At 34.7% G+C, this 16,766-nt stretch overlaps 1 protein-coding gene across 1 annotated transcript in view; it reads left to right on the top strand.

Moving 5' to 3' along the window:
• Positions 1 to 16,766, top strand: part of LOC133634271 (voltage-dependent T-type calcium channel subunit alpha-1I-like) — a 334,793-nt gene that overhangs the window by 288,828 nt on the left and 29,199 nt on the right. Inside the window, exons 32-33 of the mRNA XM_062027399.1 lie at positions 5,241 to 5,681; positions 10,508 to 10,648. Of these exons, the coding sequence (XP_061883383.1) occupies positions 5,241 to 5,681; positions 10,508 to 10,648 (582 nt within the window). The remainder of the gene's footprint in view (positions 1 to 5,240; positions 5,682 to 10,507; positions 10,649 to 16,766) is intronic.

Here is a 16,766-nt window from a genome sequence, read left to right as displayed (position 1 = left end):
ATTTGACCATTGACTTCTGGTCATTTCCCAACTAATAGTCTACAACACAAATACAACGTTGAAACAACATGCTTTTTGACGACCTTTAATCAATGTCAGGTTGTGACGTTGATTTGACCGTTGAATTTTGGTCATTTCCCAACCAACATTCCACAACACAAATACAACGTTGAAACAACGATACTTTTTGACAACGTTTAATCAATGTCAGGTTGTGACGTGGATTTGACCATAGAATTTTGGTCATTTCCCAACCAACATTCCACAACACAAATACAATGTTGAAACAACATGCTTTTTGACGACGTGTATTTAACATCAGGTTGTGACGTTGATTTGACCATTGAATGTTGGTCATTTCCCAAACAACAACGTGGATCCAACATTAGACATCAACGTTGTCTCAATTTACAAATACACAGTGTTGGGTTAGTTACTGAAAATCAGTAACTAGTTACAGTTACTAGTTACTTTTTTTCAAAAGTAACTCAGTTACTAACTCAGTTACTTACACCAAAAAGTAATGCATTACTGTGAAAAGTAACTATTTAGTTACTTATTTTTTTCTTATTTTTTTTTTAAAGCTCCCATTAATGCCCTTTTAGCCTTCATTTCAGTGCTGTTATTGCCCTGGAGAATAATACAATGTGTTGATCAACTTGACATGCATTTGCATCACTGAACTCTGCTAAGCCATGTGGTCTACATACAACACACAAAGACAAAGATATGTTTCAAAGGGCCAGTTTTGTTTCAGGCCAGAACAAATTGACAAAACTATTTTAAATAGCTGCAACATAACATACATAATTAACAAACAGCATAACAACAATATAGCTGTAAAGCTGGCTTCACCCAAGGAAGGCACACATGACATACACAAAGCCTAACCAGGCATTTTTTTCTCTCAAGGAATTGTGAAATAAAATCATGTCTTCAGGACTGAAGCCCAGAACACTCTACGCATTTCCCCACTTTTAGTTTAGAGAAAAGTAAAGATTGGCCTGGCTCACTAGGATCCCTCTTTATGTTTGTGACGCGTTAGTCCCAACACTGCAAATACAACTATTTTGCAACAGTGTTTCAAAGTCAGTTTTAAAGGACATGTACGTGTAATCAACGTTGTATCAATGTCTTGTGTCTACTAGGAAGGGCATATTTTTAATGCTAAAATAACCACATTAGTTTCCTAGAAAAGTATGTTAATTATGTCCAGCTGTTTACTGACATATACTATTCATGTTTAAATAACTTTTACTGCCATATCAGCTCCAAGTATAAGCTATCGTCTACTATTTATTTGTATCGGCCCTGGAAAAAAAAACATTATCGCTCCCTCTCTGCTCCGTAACAACATGGCACACAGTATGAGTTAAGTTATATTCCGGTTAAAAAATAATAATAATGAAATCTCTCCTGAATACGTTTGTTTCTTTTTACCGAGGCAATTGAAAAGGAAAAGGTCACAAAATGACTCCCCCGCAGCAGCCGGGACGCCATGTTTTTGTGGGGATGGAGTGAATAATGAAAACCTCCTTTTTTCGCCAAGATGCTGTCAAAAGGCAAAACGAGAAACTCCTGAGGAGGAACGGAGATGACACGTTTTGCCTTTTTTCCCCCATCAACTTTACGTCTTCAATCACAGCCGAGGGTCACTCGTGTTTTGTTTTTTTTGTTGTTTTTTTTAAACTATCTCTTCTCCGGCTGCCGAGGGCTGATCAGGGCTGATTGGCCTCTTGGGGAGAAATGCAGATGTTAGTAGCACGACGACGACTCAAACGCAGAGGACACGACTTGTTGAAAGAACTTTTATCTTTGAGAAGGACAGAGGTGTTTACAGGACTGGGGAGCACAGAACATGTGTTGGATTTGGACTAGAGATGTCCGAAAATGGCTTTTTTGCCGATATCCGATATTTCGATATTGTCCAACTCTTACTTACCGATTCCGATATCAACCGATACCGATATATACAGTCGTGGAATTAACACATTATTATGCCTAATTTTGTTGTGATGCCCCGGTTGGATGCATTAAACCAGTGGTCCCCAACCTTTTTGTAGCTGCGGACCGGTCAACGCTTGAAAATTTGTCCCACGGACCGGGGGGGGTTAATTGTTTTGTTTTTTGGGTTTTTTTCCCATAAAGAAATACAATCATGTGTGCTTACGGACTGTATCCCTGCAGACTGTATTGATCTATATTGATATACAATGTATATATTGTGTTTTTTATGTTGATTTAATTTAAAAAAAAAAAAAAAAAAACATTTTTTTTTTTTTTTTTTTTTTTTTTTTTCATAAAGAAATACAATCATGTGTGATCACTGACTGTATCCCTGCAGACTGTATTGATCTATATTGATATATAATGTATATATTGTGTTTTTTATGTTGATTTAATTAAAAAAAAAAAAAAAAAAAAAAAAATTTTTTTTTTTTTAAATATCTTGTGCGGCCCGGTACCAATCGGTCTGGGGACCACTGCATTAAACAATGTAACAAGGTTTTCCAAAATAAATCAACTCAAGTTATGGAAAAAAAAATGCCAACATGGCACTGCCATATTTATTATTGAAGTCACAAAGTGCATTATTTTTTTTTAACATGCCTCAAAACAGCAGCTTGGAATTTGGGACATGCTCTCCCTGAGAGAGCATGAGGAGGTTGAGGTGGGCGGGGTTGAGGTGGGGTGGGGGGTAGCAGGCGGTGTATATTGTAGCGTCCCGGAAGAGTTAGTACTGCAAGGGGTTGTGGGTATTTGTTCCGTTGCTGATGTTTAGTATTTATTAGAGATGTCCGATAATGGCTTTTTTGCCGATATTCTGATATTGTCCAACTCTTAATTACCGATTCCGATATCAACCGATACCGATATATACAGTGGTGGAATTAACACATTATTATGCCTAATTTTGTTGTGATGCATTAAACAATGTAACAAGGTTTTCCAAAATAAATCAACTCAAGTTATGGGAAAAAAAATGGGTAGGGGGTAGCGGGGGAGGGGGTGTATATAGTAGCGTCCCGGAAGAGTTAGTGCTGCAAGGGGTTCTGGGTATTTGTTCTGTTGTTTTACGGTGCGGATGTTCTCCCGAAATTTGTTTGTCATTCTTGTTTGGTGTGGGTTCACAGTGTGGCGCATATTTGTAACACTGTTAAAGTTGTTTATACCGCCACCCTCAGTGTGACCTGTATGGCTGTTGACCAAAGTCGTAGATATTATGTGATTGGGCCGGCACGCAAAGGCGGTGCCTTTAAGGTTCATTGGCGCTCTGTACTTCTCCCTACATCCGTGTACACAGCGGCGTTTTAGTCATAAATTTTACTTTTTGAAACCGATACCGATAATTTCCGATTTTACATTTTACAGCATTTATCGGCAGATAATATCAGCAGTCCGATATTATCGGACATCTCTAATTATTACATTTGAACAGAAGTGTAGATAGAACATGTTAAAAACAGCAAGTAAACAGATAATAAACAAATGGATGAATAATTTTGACAAAAAAATAGAATGATAAATGACACAATATGTTACTGCATACGTCAGCAGACTAATAAAAGCCAAAGTTTGTTTACTTACTACTAAAAGACAAGTTGTCTAGTATGTTTAATATCTTATTTAAGGACAGCGTTGTTATTTGATTGCAAAAAAGGAAATATATGTTTAATGTGTCATAAGATTTTCTGTTGAAATAAAGCCACTTTTCTTGTGGTGCCCTTTATTTTGAAAAGCATCAAAGTACCGAAAATTATTTGCTGATGTTTAGTATTTTTTAGAGATGTCCGATAATGGCTTTTTTGCCGATATTCTGATATTGTCCAAGTCTTAATTACCGATTCCGATATCAACCGATACTGATACATACAGTCGTGGAATTAACACATTATTATGCCTAATTTTGTTGTGATGCATTAAACAATGTAACAAGGTTTTCCAAAATAAATCAACTCAAGTTATGGAAAAAAAATGGGTAGATGGTAGCGGGGGGGGGTGTATATAGTAGCGTCCCGGAAGAGTTAGTGCTGCAAGGGGTTCTGGGTAGGGATGTCCGATAATATCGGCCGATAAATGCATTAAAATGTAATATCGGAAATTATCGGTATCGTTTTTTTTATTATCTGTATCGTTTTTTTTTGTTTGTTTTTTTGTTTTTTTATTAAATCAACATAAAAAACACAAGATACACTTACAATTAGTGCACCAACCCAAAAAAACCTCTCTCCCCCCATTTCTTTCTGTTATCAATATTCTGGTTCCTACATTATATATCAATATATATCAATACAGTCTGCAAGGGATACAGTCCGTAAGCACACATGATTGTGCGTGCTGCTGGTCCACTAATAGTACTAACCTTTAACAGTTAATTTTACTCATTTTCATTCATTACTAGTTTCTATGTAACTGATTTTATATTGTTTTACTTTCTTTTTTATTCAAGAAAATGTTTTTAATTTAGTTATCTTATTTTATTATTTTTTTTTAAAAAGTACCTTATCTTCACCATACATGGTTGTCCAAATTAGGCATAATAATGTGTTAATTCCACGACTGCATATATCGGTTGATATCGATATCGGTAATTAAAGAGTTGGACAATATCGGAATTTCGGATATCGGCAAAAAGCCATTATAGGACATCCCTAGTTCTGGGTATTTGTTCTGTTGTGTTTATGTGGTGTTACGGTGCGGATGTTCTCCCGAAATGTGTTTGTCATTCTTGTTTGGTGTGGGTTCACAGTGTGGCGCGTATTTGTAACAGTGTTAAAGTTGTTTATACGTGCACCCTCAGTGTGACCTGTATGGCTGTTGACCAAGTATGCCTTGCGTTCACTTATGTGTGCGTGAAAAGCCCGCAAAGGAAGTGCCTTTAAGGACTATTGGCGCTCTGTACTTCTCCCTTAAAAAGTCATACATTTTACTTTTTGAAACCGATACCGATCATTTAAAAACCGATACCGATATTTTCCGATATTACATTTTAAAGCATTTATCGGACATCCCTAGTATTTATGATCATATTTATTAGCACTGTTGTTATTTACCTCTTGGTAGCTCATACTGATATTTCGATTACATGCAAAAAGGTGTTATTTTAACACTTTTAAACACTTCAATTTAAAAGTGCATGTTTCATTTTTTATTTGATGAGTCCTGCCGCACGTGTCAGCACGTTGTGTTGATTTGAGAAAGCTTTATTGTGTTTGGAACGTTCCCTTGCTGCCCGCCAGGACACGTTACGGGAGTGCCCGCCAGGCCGCCTGGGCGGCGACTACGGCTGCCACCCGGGCCTGCAGTTCATCTCGCCGCTGTACTTCGTGTCCTTCGTGCTGACGGCGCAGTTTGTCCTCATCAACGTGGTGGTCGCCGTGCTCATGAAGCACCTGGACGACTCCAACAAGGAGGCCCAGGAGGACGCCGAGATGGACGCCGAGATCGAGCTGGAGCTGGCCCAGGGGGGCCTCTGCTGCATGATGGGGGGCATCGGGGCCATCGCGGGGGCCACCGCCGCCGCCGGCATTGGCGGCGGAGCACCGGCCGCCGCCGCCACCAGCGCCATGGCGGCGGGCTCCGTCGGCGGCCTGAGCTGCGCTTTGATGGCGACACCAAAGGACGGCGGAGGAGGATGCGGTGGTCCTCAGCACAGATGTCGACTTTATTCTCCTGCTCAGGTAAACTCGTCATGCTCGCTTCTTGGGATTGTTTCAAGTCAGAGTCACACCTTTTGAATGTCTCAACAATATCATCACACAGACATTCTTACACTAAAAACCAGTGGGGGGGCCGTGCGCTTCCCACCTAGGCCTTCAGTGATGTCCGACTTCAATGATCACCTCTCCAAACACCATAATTGATGTCCCCACATGACCATTGCCAGAGAAATACTGATGACATTTATTAAACAAGACAAGAAGCAAGGAATTAAACAGAGACAGAGTTCAATTTGGCTCAATGAGGAGAAACGCGTACGCCTGTACCCTTGCACAGTGTTCCACCACGCTCTGACGCTTTGGACTTTCCCTGATTACATGGCAACAGCTGTTTCTAAGGGAGGGGGGGTCGTAAACAGCCATCGCCTTTGGTTACAAGACAGTTCAAAGAAAAGGTCGTAAAACAGTTTAAAGAAAAGGTCGTAAAAGAGCCGTTGCCCTCGGGTCACAGAAGAGTTCAAAGAAAAGATGCCTGGAGCTTGCGTCAGGCCCTGCTTCCTCTCCGCTTTGTAGATCTCGGGTCAAGACAATTCCTGTGGATTACAATACGTCAAAGAAACAGACGCCTCCATGTCGCTTCCCATCCTACACAGTGGAGTTTTCACAAGCCTTTTGATTAGGGATGTCCGATAATGGCTTTTTGCCGATATCCGATATTCCGACATTGTCCAACTCTTTAATTACCGATACCGATATCAACCGATACTGATATCAACCGATATATGCAGTCGTGGAATTAACACATTATTATGCCTAATATGGACAACCATGTATGGTGAAGATAAGGTACTTTTTAAAAAAAATAATAAAATAAGATAACTAAATTAAAAACATTTTCTTGAATAAAAAAGAAAGTAAAACAATATAAAATCAGTTACATAGAAACTAGTAATTAATGAAAATGAGTCAAATTAACTGTTAAAGGTTAGTACTATTAGTGGAGCAGCAGCACGCACAATCATGTGTGCTTACGGACTGTATCCCTTGCAGACTGTATTGATATATATTGATATATAATGTAGGAACCAGAATATTGATAACAGAAAGAAATGGGGAGAGGGAGGTTTTTTGGGTTGGTGCACTAATTGTAAGTGTATCTTGTGTTTTTTATGTTGATTTAATAAAATAAAAAAAACTACAAAAAACGATACACATAATTAAAAAAACGATACCGATAATTTCCGATATTACATTTTAACGCATTTATCGGCCGATAATATCGGCCTGCCGATGTTATCGGACATCTCTAATTATTACATTTGAACAGAAGTGTATATAGAACATGTTAAAAACAGCAAGTAAACAAATAATAAACAAATGGATGAATAATTTTGACAAAAAAATAGAATGATAAATGACACAATATGTTACTGCATACGTCAGCAGACTAATAAAAGCCATTGTTTGTTTATTTACTACTAAAAGACAAGTTGTCTAGTATGTTTAATATCTTATTTAAGGACAACGTTGTTATTTGATTGCAAAAAAGGAAATATATGTTTAATGTGTCATAAGATTTTCTGTTAAAATAAAGCCATTTTTTTGTGGTGCCCTTTATTTCATCAAAGTACCGAAAATTATTTGCTGATGTTTAGTATTTATCAGAGATGTCCGATAATGGCTTTTTTGCCGATATTCTGATATTGTCCAACTCTTAATTACAGATTCCGATATCAACCGATACCGATATATACAGTGGTGGAATTAACACATTATTATGCCTAATTTTGTTGTGATGCATTAAACAATGTAACAAGGTTTTCCAAAATAAATCAACTCAAGTTATGGAAAAAAAATGGGTAGGGGGTAGCGGGGGGGTGTATATAGTAGCGTCCCGGAAGAGTTAGTGCTGCAAGGGGTTCTGAGTATTTGTTCTGTTGTGTTTATGTTGTGTTACGGTGCGGATGTTCCCCCGAAATGTGTTTGTCATTCTTGTCTGGTGTGGGTTCACAGTGTGGCGCATATTTGTAACAGTGTTAAAGTTGTTTATACGGTCACCCTCAGTGTGACCTGTATGGCTGTTGACCAAAGCCGTAGATATTATGTGATTGGGCCGGCACGCAAAGGCGGTGCCTTTAAGGTTCATTGGCGCTCTGTACTTCTCCCTACATCCGTGTACACAGCGGCGTTTTAGTCATAAATTTTACTTTTTGAAACCGATAATTTCCGATATTACATTTTAAAGCATTTATCGGCAGATAATATCGGCAGTCCGATGTTATCGGACATCTCTAATTATTACATTTGAACAGAAGTGTAGATAGAACATGTTAAAAACAGCAAGTAAACAAATAATAAACAAATGGATGAATCATTTTGACAAAAAAATAGAATGATAAATGACACAATATGTTACTGCATACGTCAGCAGACTAATAAAAGCCAAAGTTTGTTTACTTACTACTAAAAGACAAGTTGTCTAGTATGTTTAATATCTTATTTAAGGACAACGTTGTTATTTGATTGCAAAAAAGGAAATATATGTTTAATGTATCATAAGATTTTCTGTTAAAATAAAGCCATTTTTTTGTGGTGCCCTTTATTTCATCAAAGTACCGAAAATTATTTGCTGATGTTTAGTATTTATCAGAGATGTCCGATAATGGCTTTTTTGCCGATATTCTGATATTGTCCAAGTCTTAATTACAGATTCCGATATCAACCGATACCGATATATACAGTCGTGCAATTAACACATTATTATGCCTAAAATAAAAAAACCAACAACAAAAAACGATACAGATAATTAAAAAAACGATACCGATAATTTCCGATATTACATTTTAACGCATTTATCGGCCGATATCGGACATCCCTACTTTTGATTGGTAAGATCAAAGACAGCTTTTGTCTACTTGCCGGGAACTCATTGAAAAAAAAAGTTTTGTGATAACTTAGATATAATTATTCTGACAAATAATACACAGGAGCACATTTACGCACTACTGAGGGTCAAGGATCGAGGAAGGCAGTCCAAAGTCCACTGGGGAAAATCACGGAAGAATCACCAAGGGCAAAAGTCGGGAGGACAAACAAGGAAGTCAGGCACGGAGGGAAAACAGAGAGCATCAAGCTAGAGTAGGGTTACGGTACAACATTGAGAAACTAAGTTCCCGGGAGGATTCTTGGGTCCACTGGTCCTTTTTATACAGCTCCCTCTCATCAGGTCCAGGTGCGTTGATTGCTGATCGCCCACAGCCTTGCCGGCATGTGGGCGCAAAGATGAGGGCCCTGGCCGTGACAGTTCTACTTCACTGTGACACATATGCATCGCTGTTGCCCCCTGCAGGGGTGGCGGGAGTACTGCCTGCATGACCACCCCTAGTTCGGAAGGTTTCTTCAAACCTATTTGGGCGATGTTCGGCGGGCCATATAAAATGCTTTGGCGGTCCGGATGTGGCCCGCGGGCCACCAGTTGACTACCTAGAGCAGGGGTCACCAACGTGGTGCCCGTGGGCACCAGGTAGCCCGTAAGAACCAGATGAGTAGCCCGCTGGCCTGTTCTAAAAATAGCTCAAATAGCAGCACTTACCAGTGAGCTGCCTCTATTTTTAAAATGTTATTTATTTACTAGCAAGCTGGTCTCGCTTTGCCCGACATTTTTAATTCTAAGAGAGACAAAACTCAAATAGAATTTGAAAATCCAAGAAAATATTTTAAAGACTTGGTCTTCACTTGTTTAAATAAATTCATTATTTTTTTTACTTTGCTTCTTATAACTTTCAGAAAGACAATTTTAGAGAAAAAATACAACCTTATAAATGATTTCAGGATTTTTAAACACATATACCTTTTTACCCTTGAATTCCTTCCTCTTCTTTCCTGACAATTTAAATCAATGTTCAAGTAAAAAAATTTTTTTTATTGTAAAGAATAATAAATACATTTTAATTTAATTCTTCATTTTGGCTTCTGTTTTTTCGACGAAGAATATTTGTGAAATATTTCTTCAAACTTATGATTAAAATTCAAAAAAAATATTCTTGAAAATCTGTAGAATCAAATTTGAATCTTATTTCAAAGTCTTTTGAATTTCTTTTAAAATTTTTGTTCTGGAAAATCTAGAAGAAATAATGATTTGTCTTTGTTAGAAATATAGCTTGGTTCAATTTGTTATATATTCTAACAAAGTGTAGATTGGATTTTAACCTTTTCAAAACATGTCATCAAAATTCTAAAATTAATCTTTATCAGGAAAAATTACTAATGATGTTTCAAAAAGATTCAAATTAGCTAGTTTTTCTCTTCTCTTTTTCGGTTGAATTTTGAATTTTAAAGAGTCGAAATTGAAGATAAACTATGTTTAAAAATTGAATTGTCATTTTTTTCGTGTTTTCTCCTCTTTTAAACCGTTCAATTAAGTGTAAATATCATTAATTATTAATAATAACATAGAGTTAAAGGTAAATTGAGCAAATTGGCTATTCCTGGCAATTTATTTAAGTGTGTATCAAACTGGTAGCCCTTCGCATTAATCAGTACCCAAAAAGTAGCTCTTGGTTTCAAAAAGGTTGGTGACCTCTGACCTATAGTGTCCCAGCTTCTGGCCAATATGTCCTCCAAGCGAGCAATACAAGAAATCCCGTGAAAAATGTTTCATATTCTAATGTGATAACCTGCTCTGATCTGAGATTGCTGTGTTTTAACAAGCAATTAAACGTGCATAACCTTCTTCTCCACCAGCAGATATTTGTCTCACAGCTAAAAAAAATAAAAAAAATAAATGACCATGAACTCTGCTGGGTCTTAATTGAGCATTATGATAATAGTTGAGGCGTGTGTTGCAGGAGAGCCAGTGGCTGGACAGCGTGTCCCTGCTCATTAAGGACTCGGGGGAAGGCGACATGATCGACAACCTCTCGGGTTCCGTCTTCCATCACTACTGCTCAGCTCCCGTCTGCCAGGACTGCGAGGGACACCCGCAGGAGGTGAACATGGACGCCCTTTTTAAAACTATCCATACGTCATCCTATTACCTGTTTTTGTCTGTGTGCTGTGCCGCCTGTAATCCAGTGGTTCTCAAACTTGTATTAGGCCTAAGTATTCATTAAAAACAAGGCACCGGTTTAATGTAACACGTATATTTAATATTTTTTTGCCCGTTGTAACATTACACACAGTTTGAACAGTAACACTGTGTATTGGGCATTTTCTAATCAAGTAGTCAAACAAAACTGTCTTTCTCAGATTTATTGAAAAGCTCCAGCAGTCCAAAAAAGGCAAAAGTCAAACTCATAGCAAGTATGAAAAAATTAATACCGGATGGGAAGGAGGGAGTAAGTACAGTTCGGGAGGGGGGGGGAGAGCATTTGACACAATAGTGGAAGGTACTGAACGGCTAGACCAGAGGTTTCAAAGTCATTTTCACTGAGGGCCACGCCGCAGTTATGTTTGGCCCCAGAGGACCAAGTACTATTACACATTTTAATACATTTTTTTAGTTGATTTTTTTTAAAACTAAAATGTTAAAAAAAATATGTTAAGTTGCACTACTTTCACCTCAAAATTTAGTGTATATTACTGTAAATGGAAAAACAGTACTGCTGTTTTTATGGTAAAAAAAATAAAATAAATTAAATTAAATTAAAAAAAGGCAGCTCAGTTGCCACAATTTTACTGTTCATTTTTTTTTTTTTTTTTACTGTAAATTTAAAAAAATGCAATTTTACAGTAAAATTTTGGCACCTGAGCTGCTAGTTTTTTTGGGGGGTTTTCGGTGTATTACTGTAAATGCCAAAACGGCACGACAGTACTTTTTTTTTCATTTAGAGAAAAATGCTGTAAAAACCACGATAAAATTCATAATTTTACCATGAAATCTATTGCTACTTTTACATTGCACAATTTGAAGGATAACTTGCTTTGAAATGATTATTATTATTTATTTCTATTTTTTTTTAAATGGTTTGAATGTTTGATCATACATTTTTTGCATAATTAGACAATATTTAAGTGAACGTAATTTTGCGATTACATGGAGTACATATATTTATTTTTCTCCCAAAATAGAAAGAAAGAACGCATGTTTGACGCATGTGTTAAAAAAATTATGGTAAGTTGCAATAATTTCACCTCAAAATTTAGTGTATATTACTGTAAATGGAAAAGGAGTACTGCTGTTTTTATGGTAAAAAAAAAAACCCAAAAAAGGCAGTTCAGCTGCCAGAATTTTACTGTAAAATTTACTTTTTTTTTTTACTGTAAATTAAAAAAAATGCAATTTTACAGTAAAATTTTGGCACCTGAGCTGCCAGTTTTTTTTAGTTTTTTTTTACCACAAATCAACAACTGTAGATTTTTCGGTGTATTACTATAAATGCCAAAACGGCACCACACTTTATTACAGTAAAAAAAAGTACAGTTGTATTTTCATTTAGAAAAAAATGCAGTAAAAACCACGAGAAATTTCATAATTTTAGCATGAAATCTATTGCTACTTTTAAATTGCACAATTTGATGGATAACTTGCTTTAAAATCATTATTTTTAGTATTTATTTCTATTTAAAAAATGGTTTGAATGTTTTATCATACATTTTCGCATAATTAGACAATATTTAAGTGAACATCATTTTGCGATTACATGGAGTACATATATTTATTTTCTCCCCAAAATAGAAAGAAAGAATACATTTAGTCAGAAAAGTTACAGTACTTTATTGATACATATTATTTCCAGGCTTTCGAGGGCCAAATAAAATGAAGTGGCGGGCCACATCTGGCCCCCGGGCCTTGAGTTTGACACATGTGTTAAAAAAATGATGGTAAGTTGCAATAATTTCACCTCAAAATTTAGTGTATATTACTGTAAATGGAAAAGGAGTACTGCTGTTTTTATGGTAAAAAAAAAAAAAAAAAAAGGCAGCTCAGTTGCCAGAATTTTACTGTAAAATGTACTCTTTTTTTTTTTTACTGTAAATAAAAAAAATGCAATTTTACAGTAAAATTTTGGCACCTGAGCTGCCAATTTTTTTAAGTTTTTTTTAATTTTTTACCACAAATCAACAACTGTAGATTTTTCGGTGTATTACTGTAAAAGCCAAAACGACACCACACTTTATTACAGTAAAAAAAAGTACTGTTTTTTTTTTCATTTAGAGAAAAATGCAGAAAGAACCACGATAAAATTCATAATTTTACCATGAAATCTATTGCTACTTTTACATTGCACAATTTAATGGATAACTTGCTTTAAAATCATTATTATTAGTATTTATTTCTATTTAAAAAATGGTTTGAATGTTTGATCATGCATTTTTTGCATAATTAAACAATATTTAAGTGAACGTAATTTTGCAATTACATGGAGTACATATATTTATTTTCTCCCCAAAATAGAAAGAAAGAATACATTTAGTGAGAAAAGTTACAGTACTTTATTGATACATATTATTTCCAGGCTTTCAAGGGCCAAATAAAATGAAGTGGCGGGCCACATCTGGCCCCCGGGCCTTGAGTTTGACACATGTGTTAAAAAAATGATGGTAAGTTGCAATAATTTCACCTCAAAATGTAGTGTATATTACTGTAAATGGAAAAGGAGTACTGCTGTTTTTATGGTAAAAAAAAAAAAAAAAAAAAAAGGCAGCTCAGTTGCCAGAATTTTACTGTAAAATTTACTCTTTTTTTTTTACTGTAAATAAAAAAAATTCAATTTCACAGTAAAATTTTGGCACCTGAGCTGCCAGTTTTTTTTTTGTTTTTTTTTTACCACAAATCAACAACTGTAGATTTTTCGGTGTATTACTGTAAATGCCAAAACGGCACCACACTTTATTACAGTAAAAAAGTACTGTTTTTTTCATTTAGAGAAAAATGCAGTAAAACCACAATAAATTTCACAATTTTACCATGAAATCTATTGCTAATTTTACATTGCACAATTTCATGGATAACTTGCTTTAAAATCATTATTATTAGTATTTATTTCTACTTAAAAAATGGTTTGAATGTTTGATCATACATTTTTCGCATAATTAGACAATATTTAAGTGAACGTAATTTTGCGATTACATGGAGTACATATATTTATTTTCTCCCAAAATAGAAAGAAAGAATACATTTAGTCAGAAAAGTTACAGTACTTTATTGATACATATTATTTCCAGGCTTTCGAGGGCCAAATAAAATGAAGTGGCGGACCACATCTGGCCCCCGGGCCTTGAGTTTGACACATGTGTTAAAAAAATGATGGTAAGTTGCAATAATTTCACCTCAAAATGTAGTGTATATTACTGTAAATGGAAAAGGAGTACTGCTGTTTTTATGGTAAAAAATAAATAAAAAAGGCAGCTCAGTTGCCAGAATTTTACTGTAAAATGTACTCTTTTTTTTTTTACTGTAAATAAAAAAAATGCAATTTTACAGTAAAATTTTGGCACCTGAGCTGCCAGTTTTTTTTTAGTTTTTTTTTTTACCACAAATCAACAACTGTAGATTTTTCGGTGTATTACTGTAAATGCCAAAACGGCATCACACTTTATTACAGTAAAAAAGTACTGTTTTTTTTCATTTAGAGAAAAATGCAGTAAAAACACAATAAATTTCACAATTTTAGCATGATATTGCTACTTTTACATTACACAATTTGATGGATAACTTGCTTTAAAATCATTATTATTAGTATTTATTTCTATTTAAAAAATGGTTTGAATGTTTGATCATACATTTTTCGCATAATTAGACAATATTTAAGTGAACGTAATTTTGCGATTACATGGAGTACATATATTTATTTTCTCCCAAAATAGAAAGAAAGAATACATTTAGTGAGAAAAGTTACAGTACTTTATTGATACATATTATTGCCAGGCTTTCGAGGGCCAAATAAAATGAAGTGGCGGGCCACATCTGGCCCCCGGGCCTTGAGTTTGACACGTGTGTTAAAAAAATTATGGTAAGTTGCAATAATTTCACCTCAAAATTGAGTGTATATTACTGTAAATGGAAAAACAGTATTTCTGTTTTTATGGTAAAAAAAAAAAAAAAAAAAAGGCAGCTCAGTTGCCAGAATTTTACTGTAAAATTTACTTTTTTTTTTTTACTGTAAATTTAAAAAAATGCAATTTTACAGTAAAATTTTGGCACCTGAGCTGCCAGTTTTTTGTCTTTTTTTTTTTTTTTTTACCACAAATCAACAACTGTAGATTTTTCGGTGTATCACTATAAATGCCGAAACGGCACCACACTTTATTACAGTAAAAAAAAGTACAGTTTTTTTTTTCATTTAGAGAAAAATGCAGTAAAAACCACGAGGACTTTCATAATTTTTGCAGGAAATATATTGCTACTTTTAAATTGCACAATTTGATGGATAGCTTGCTTTAAAATCATTATTATTAGTATTTATTTCTATTTAAAAAATGGTTTGAATGTTTGATCATACATTTTTTGCATAATTAGACAATATTTAAGTGAACATAATTTTGCGATTACATGGAGTACATATATTTATTTTTCTCCCAAAATAGAAAGAAAGAATACATTTAGTAAGAAAAGTTACAGTACTTTATTGATACATATTATTTCCAGGCTTTCAAGGGCCAAATTAAATGAAGTGGCGGGCCACATCTGGCCCCCGGGCCTTGAGTTTGACACATGTGTTAAAAAAATTATGGTAAGTTGCAATAATTTCACCTCAAAATTTAGTGTATATTACTGTAAATGGAAAAGGAGTACTGCTGTTTTTATGGTAAAAAAAAAAACCCAAAAAAAGGCAGTTCAGCTGCCAGAATTTTACTGTAAAATGTACTTCTTTTTTTTTTACTGTAAATTAAAAAAAAATGCAATTTTACAGTAAAATTTTGGCACCTGAGCTGCCAGTTTTTTTTAGTTTTTTTTTACTACAAATCAACAACTGTAGATTTTTCGGTGTATTACTGTAAATGCCAAAACGGCACCACACTTTATTACAGTAAAAAAAGTACTGTTTTTTTTTTTCATTTAGAGAAAAATGCAGAAAGAACCACGATAAAATTCATAATTTTACCATGAAATCTATTGCTACTTTTAAATTGCACAATTTGATGGATAACTTGCTTTGAAATCATTATTATTAGTATTTATTTCTATTTAAAAAATGGTTTGAATGTTTGATCATACATTTTTTGCATAATTAGACAATATTTAAGTGAACATAATTTTGCAATTACATGGAGTACATATATTTATTTTCTCCCCAAAATAGAAAGAAAGAATACATTTAGTGAGAAAAGTTACAGTACTTTATTGATACATATTATTTCCAGGCTTTCGAGGGCCAAATTAAATGAAGTGGTGGGCCACATCTGGCCCCAGGGCCTTGAGTTTGACACGTGTTAAAAAAATGATGGTAAGTTGCAATAATTTCACCTCAAAATTTAGTGTATATTACTGTAAATGGAAAAGGAGTACTGCTGTTTTTATGGTAAAAGAAAAAAAAGGCAGCTCAGTTGCCAGAATTTTACTGTAAAATGTACTTCTTTTTTTTTACTGTAAATTAAAAAAAATGCAATTTTACAGTAAAATTTTGGCACGTGAGCTGCCAGTTTTTTTTAAGTTTTTTTATTTACCACAAATCAACAACTGTAGATTTTTCGGTGTATTACTGTAAATGCCAAAACGGCACCACACTTTATTACAGTAAAAAAGTACTGTTTTTTTTCATTTAGAGAAAAATACAGTAAAACCACAATAAATTTCACAATTTTAGCATGACATCTATTGCTACTTTTACATTGCACAATTTGATGGATAACTTGCTTTAAAATCATTATTATTAGTATTTATTTCTATTTAAAAAGTGGTTTGAATGTTTAAACATACATTTTTTGCATAATTAGACAATATTTAAGTGAACATAATTTTGCGATTACATGGAGTACATATTTTTATTTTCTCCCAAAATAGAAAGAAAGAATACATTTAGTCAGAAAAGTTACAGTACTTTATTGATACATATTATTTCCAGGCTTTCGAGGGCCAAATAAAATGAAGTGGCGGGCCACATCTGGCCCCCGGGCCTTGAGTTTGACACATGTGTTAAAAAAATTATGGTAAGTTGCAATAAT

Source organism: Entelurus aequoreus, linkage group LG18, assembly GCF_033978785.1.
Source record: "Entelurus aequoreus isolate RoL-2023_Sb linkage group LG18, RoL_Eaeq_v1.1, whole genome shotgun sequence".
NCBI classification, from domain to species: domain Eukaryota; kingdom Metazoa; phylum Chordata; class Actinopteri; order Syngnathiformes; family Syngnathidae; genus Entelurus; species Entelurus aequoreus.
This window is presented reverse-complemented; position numbering and strand designations above follow the sequence as displayed.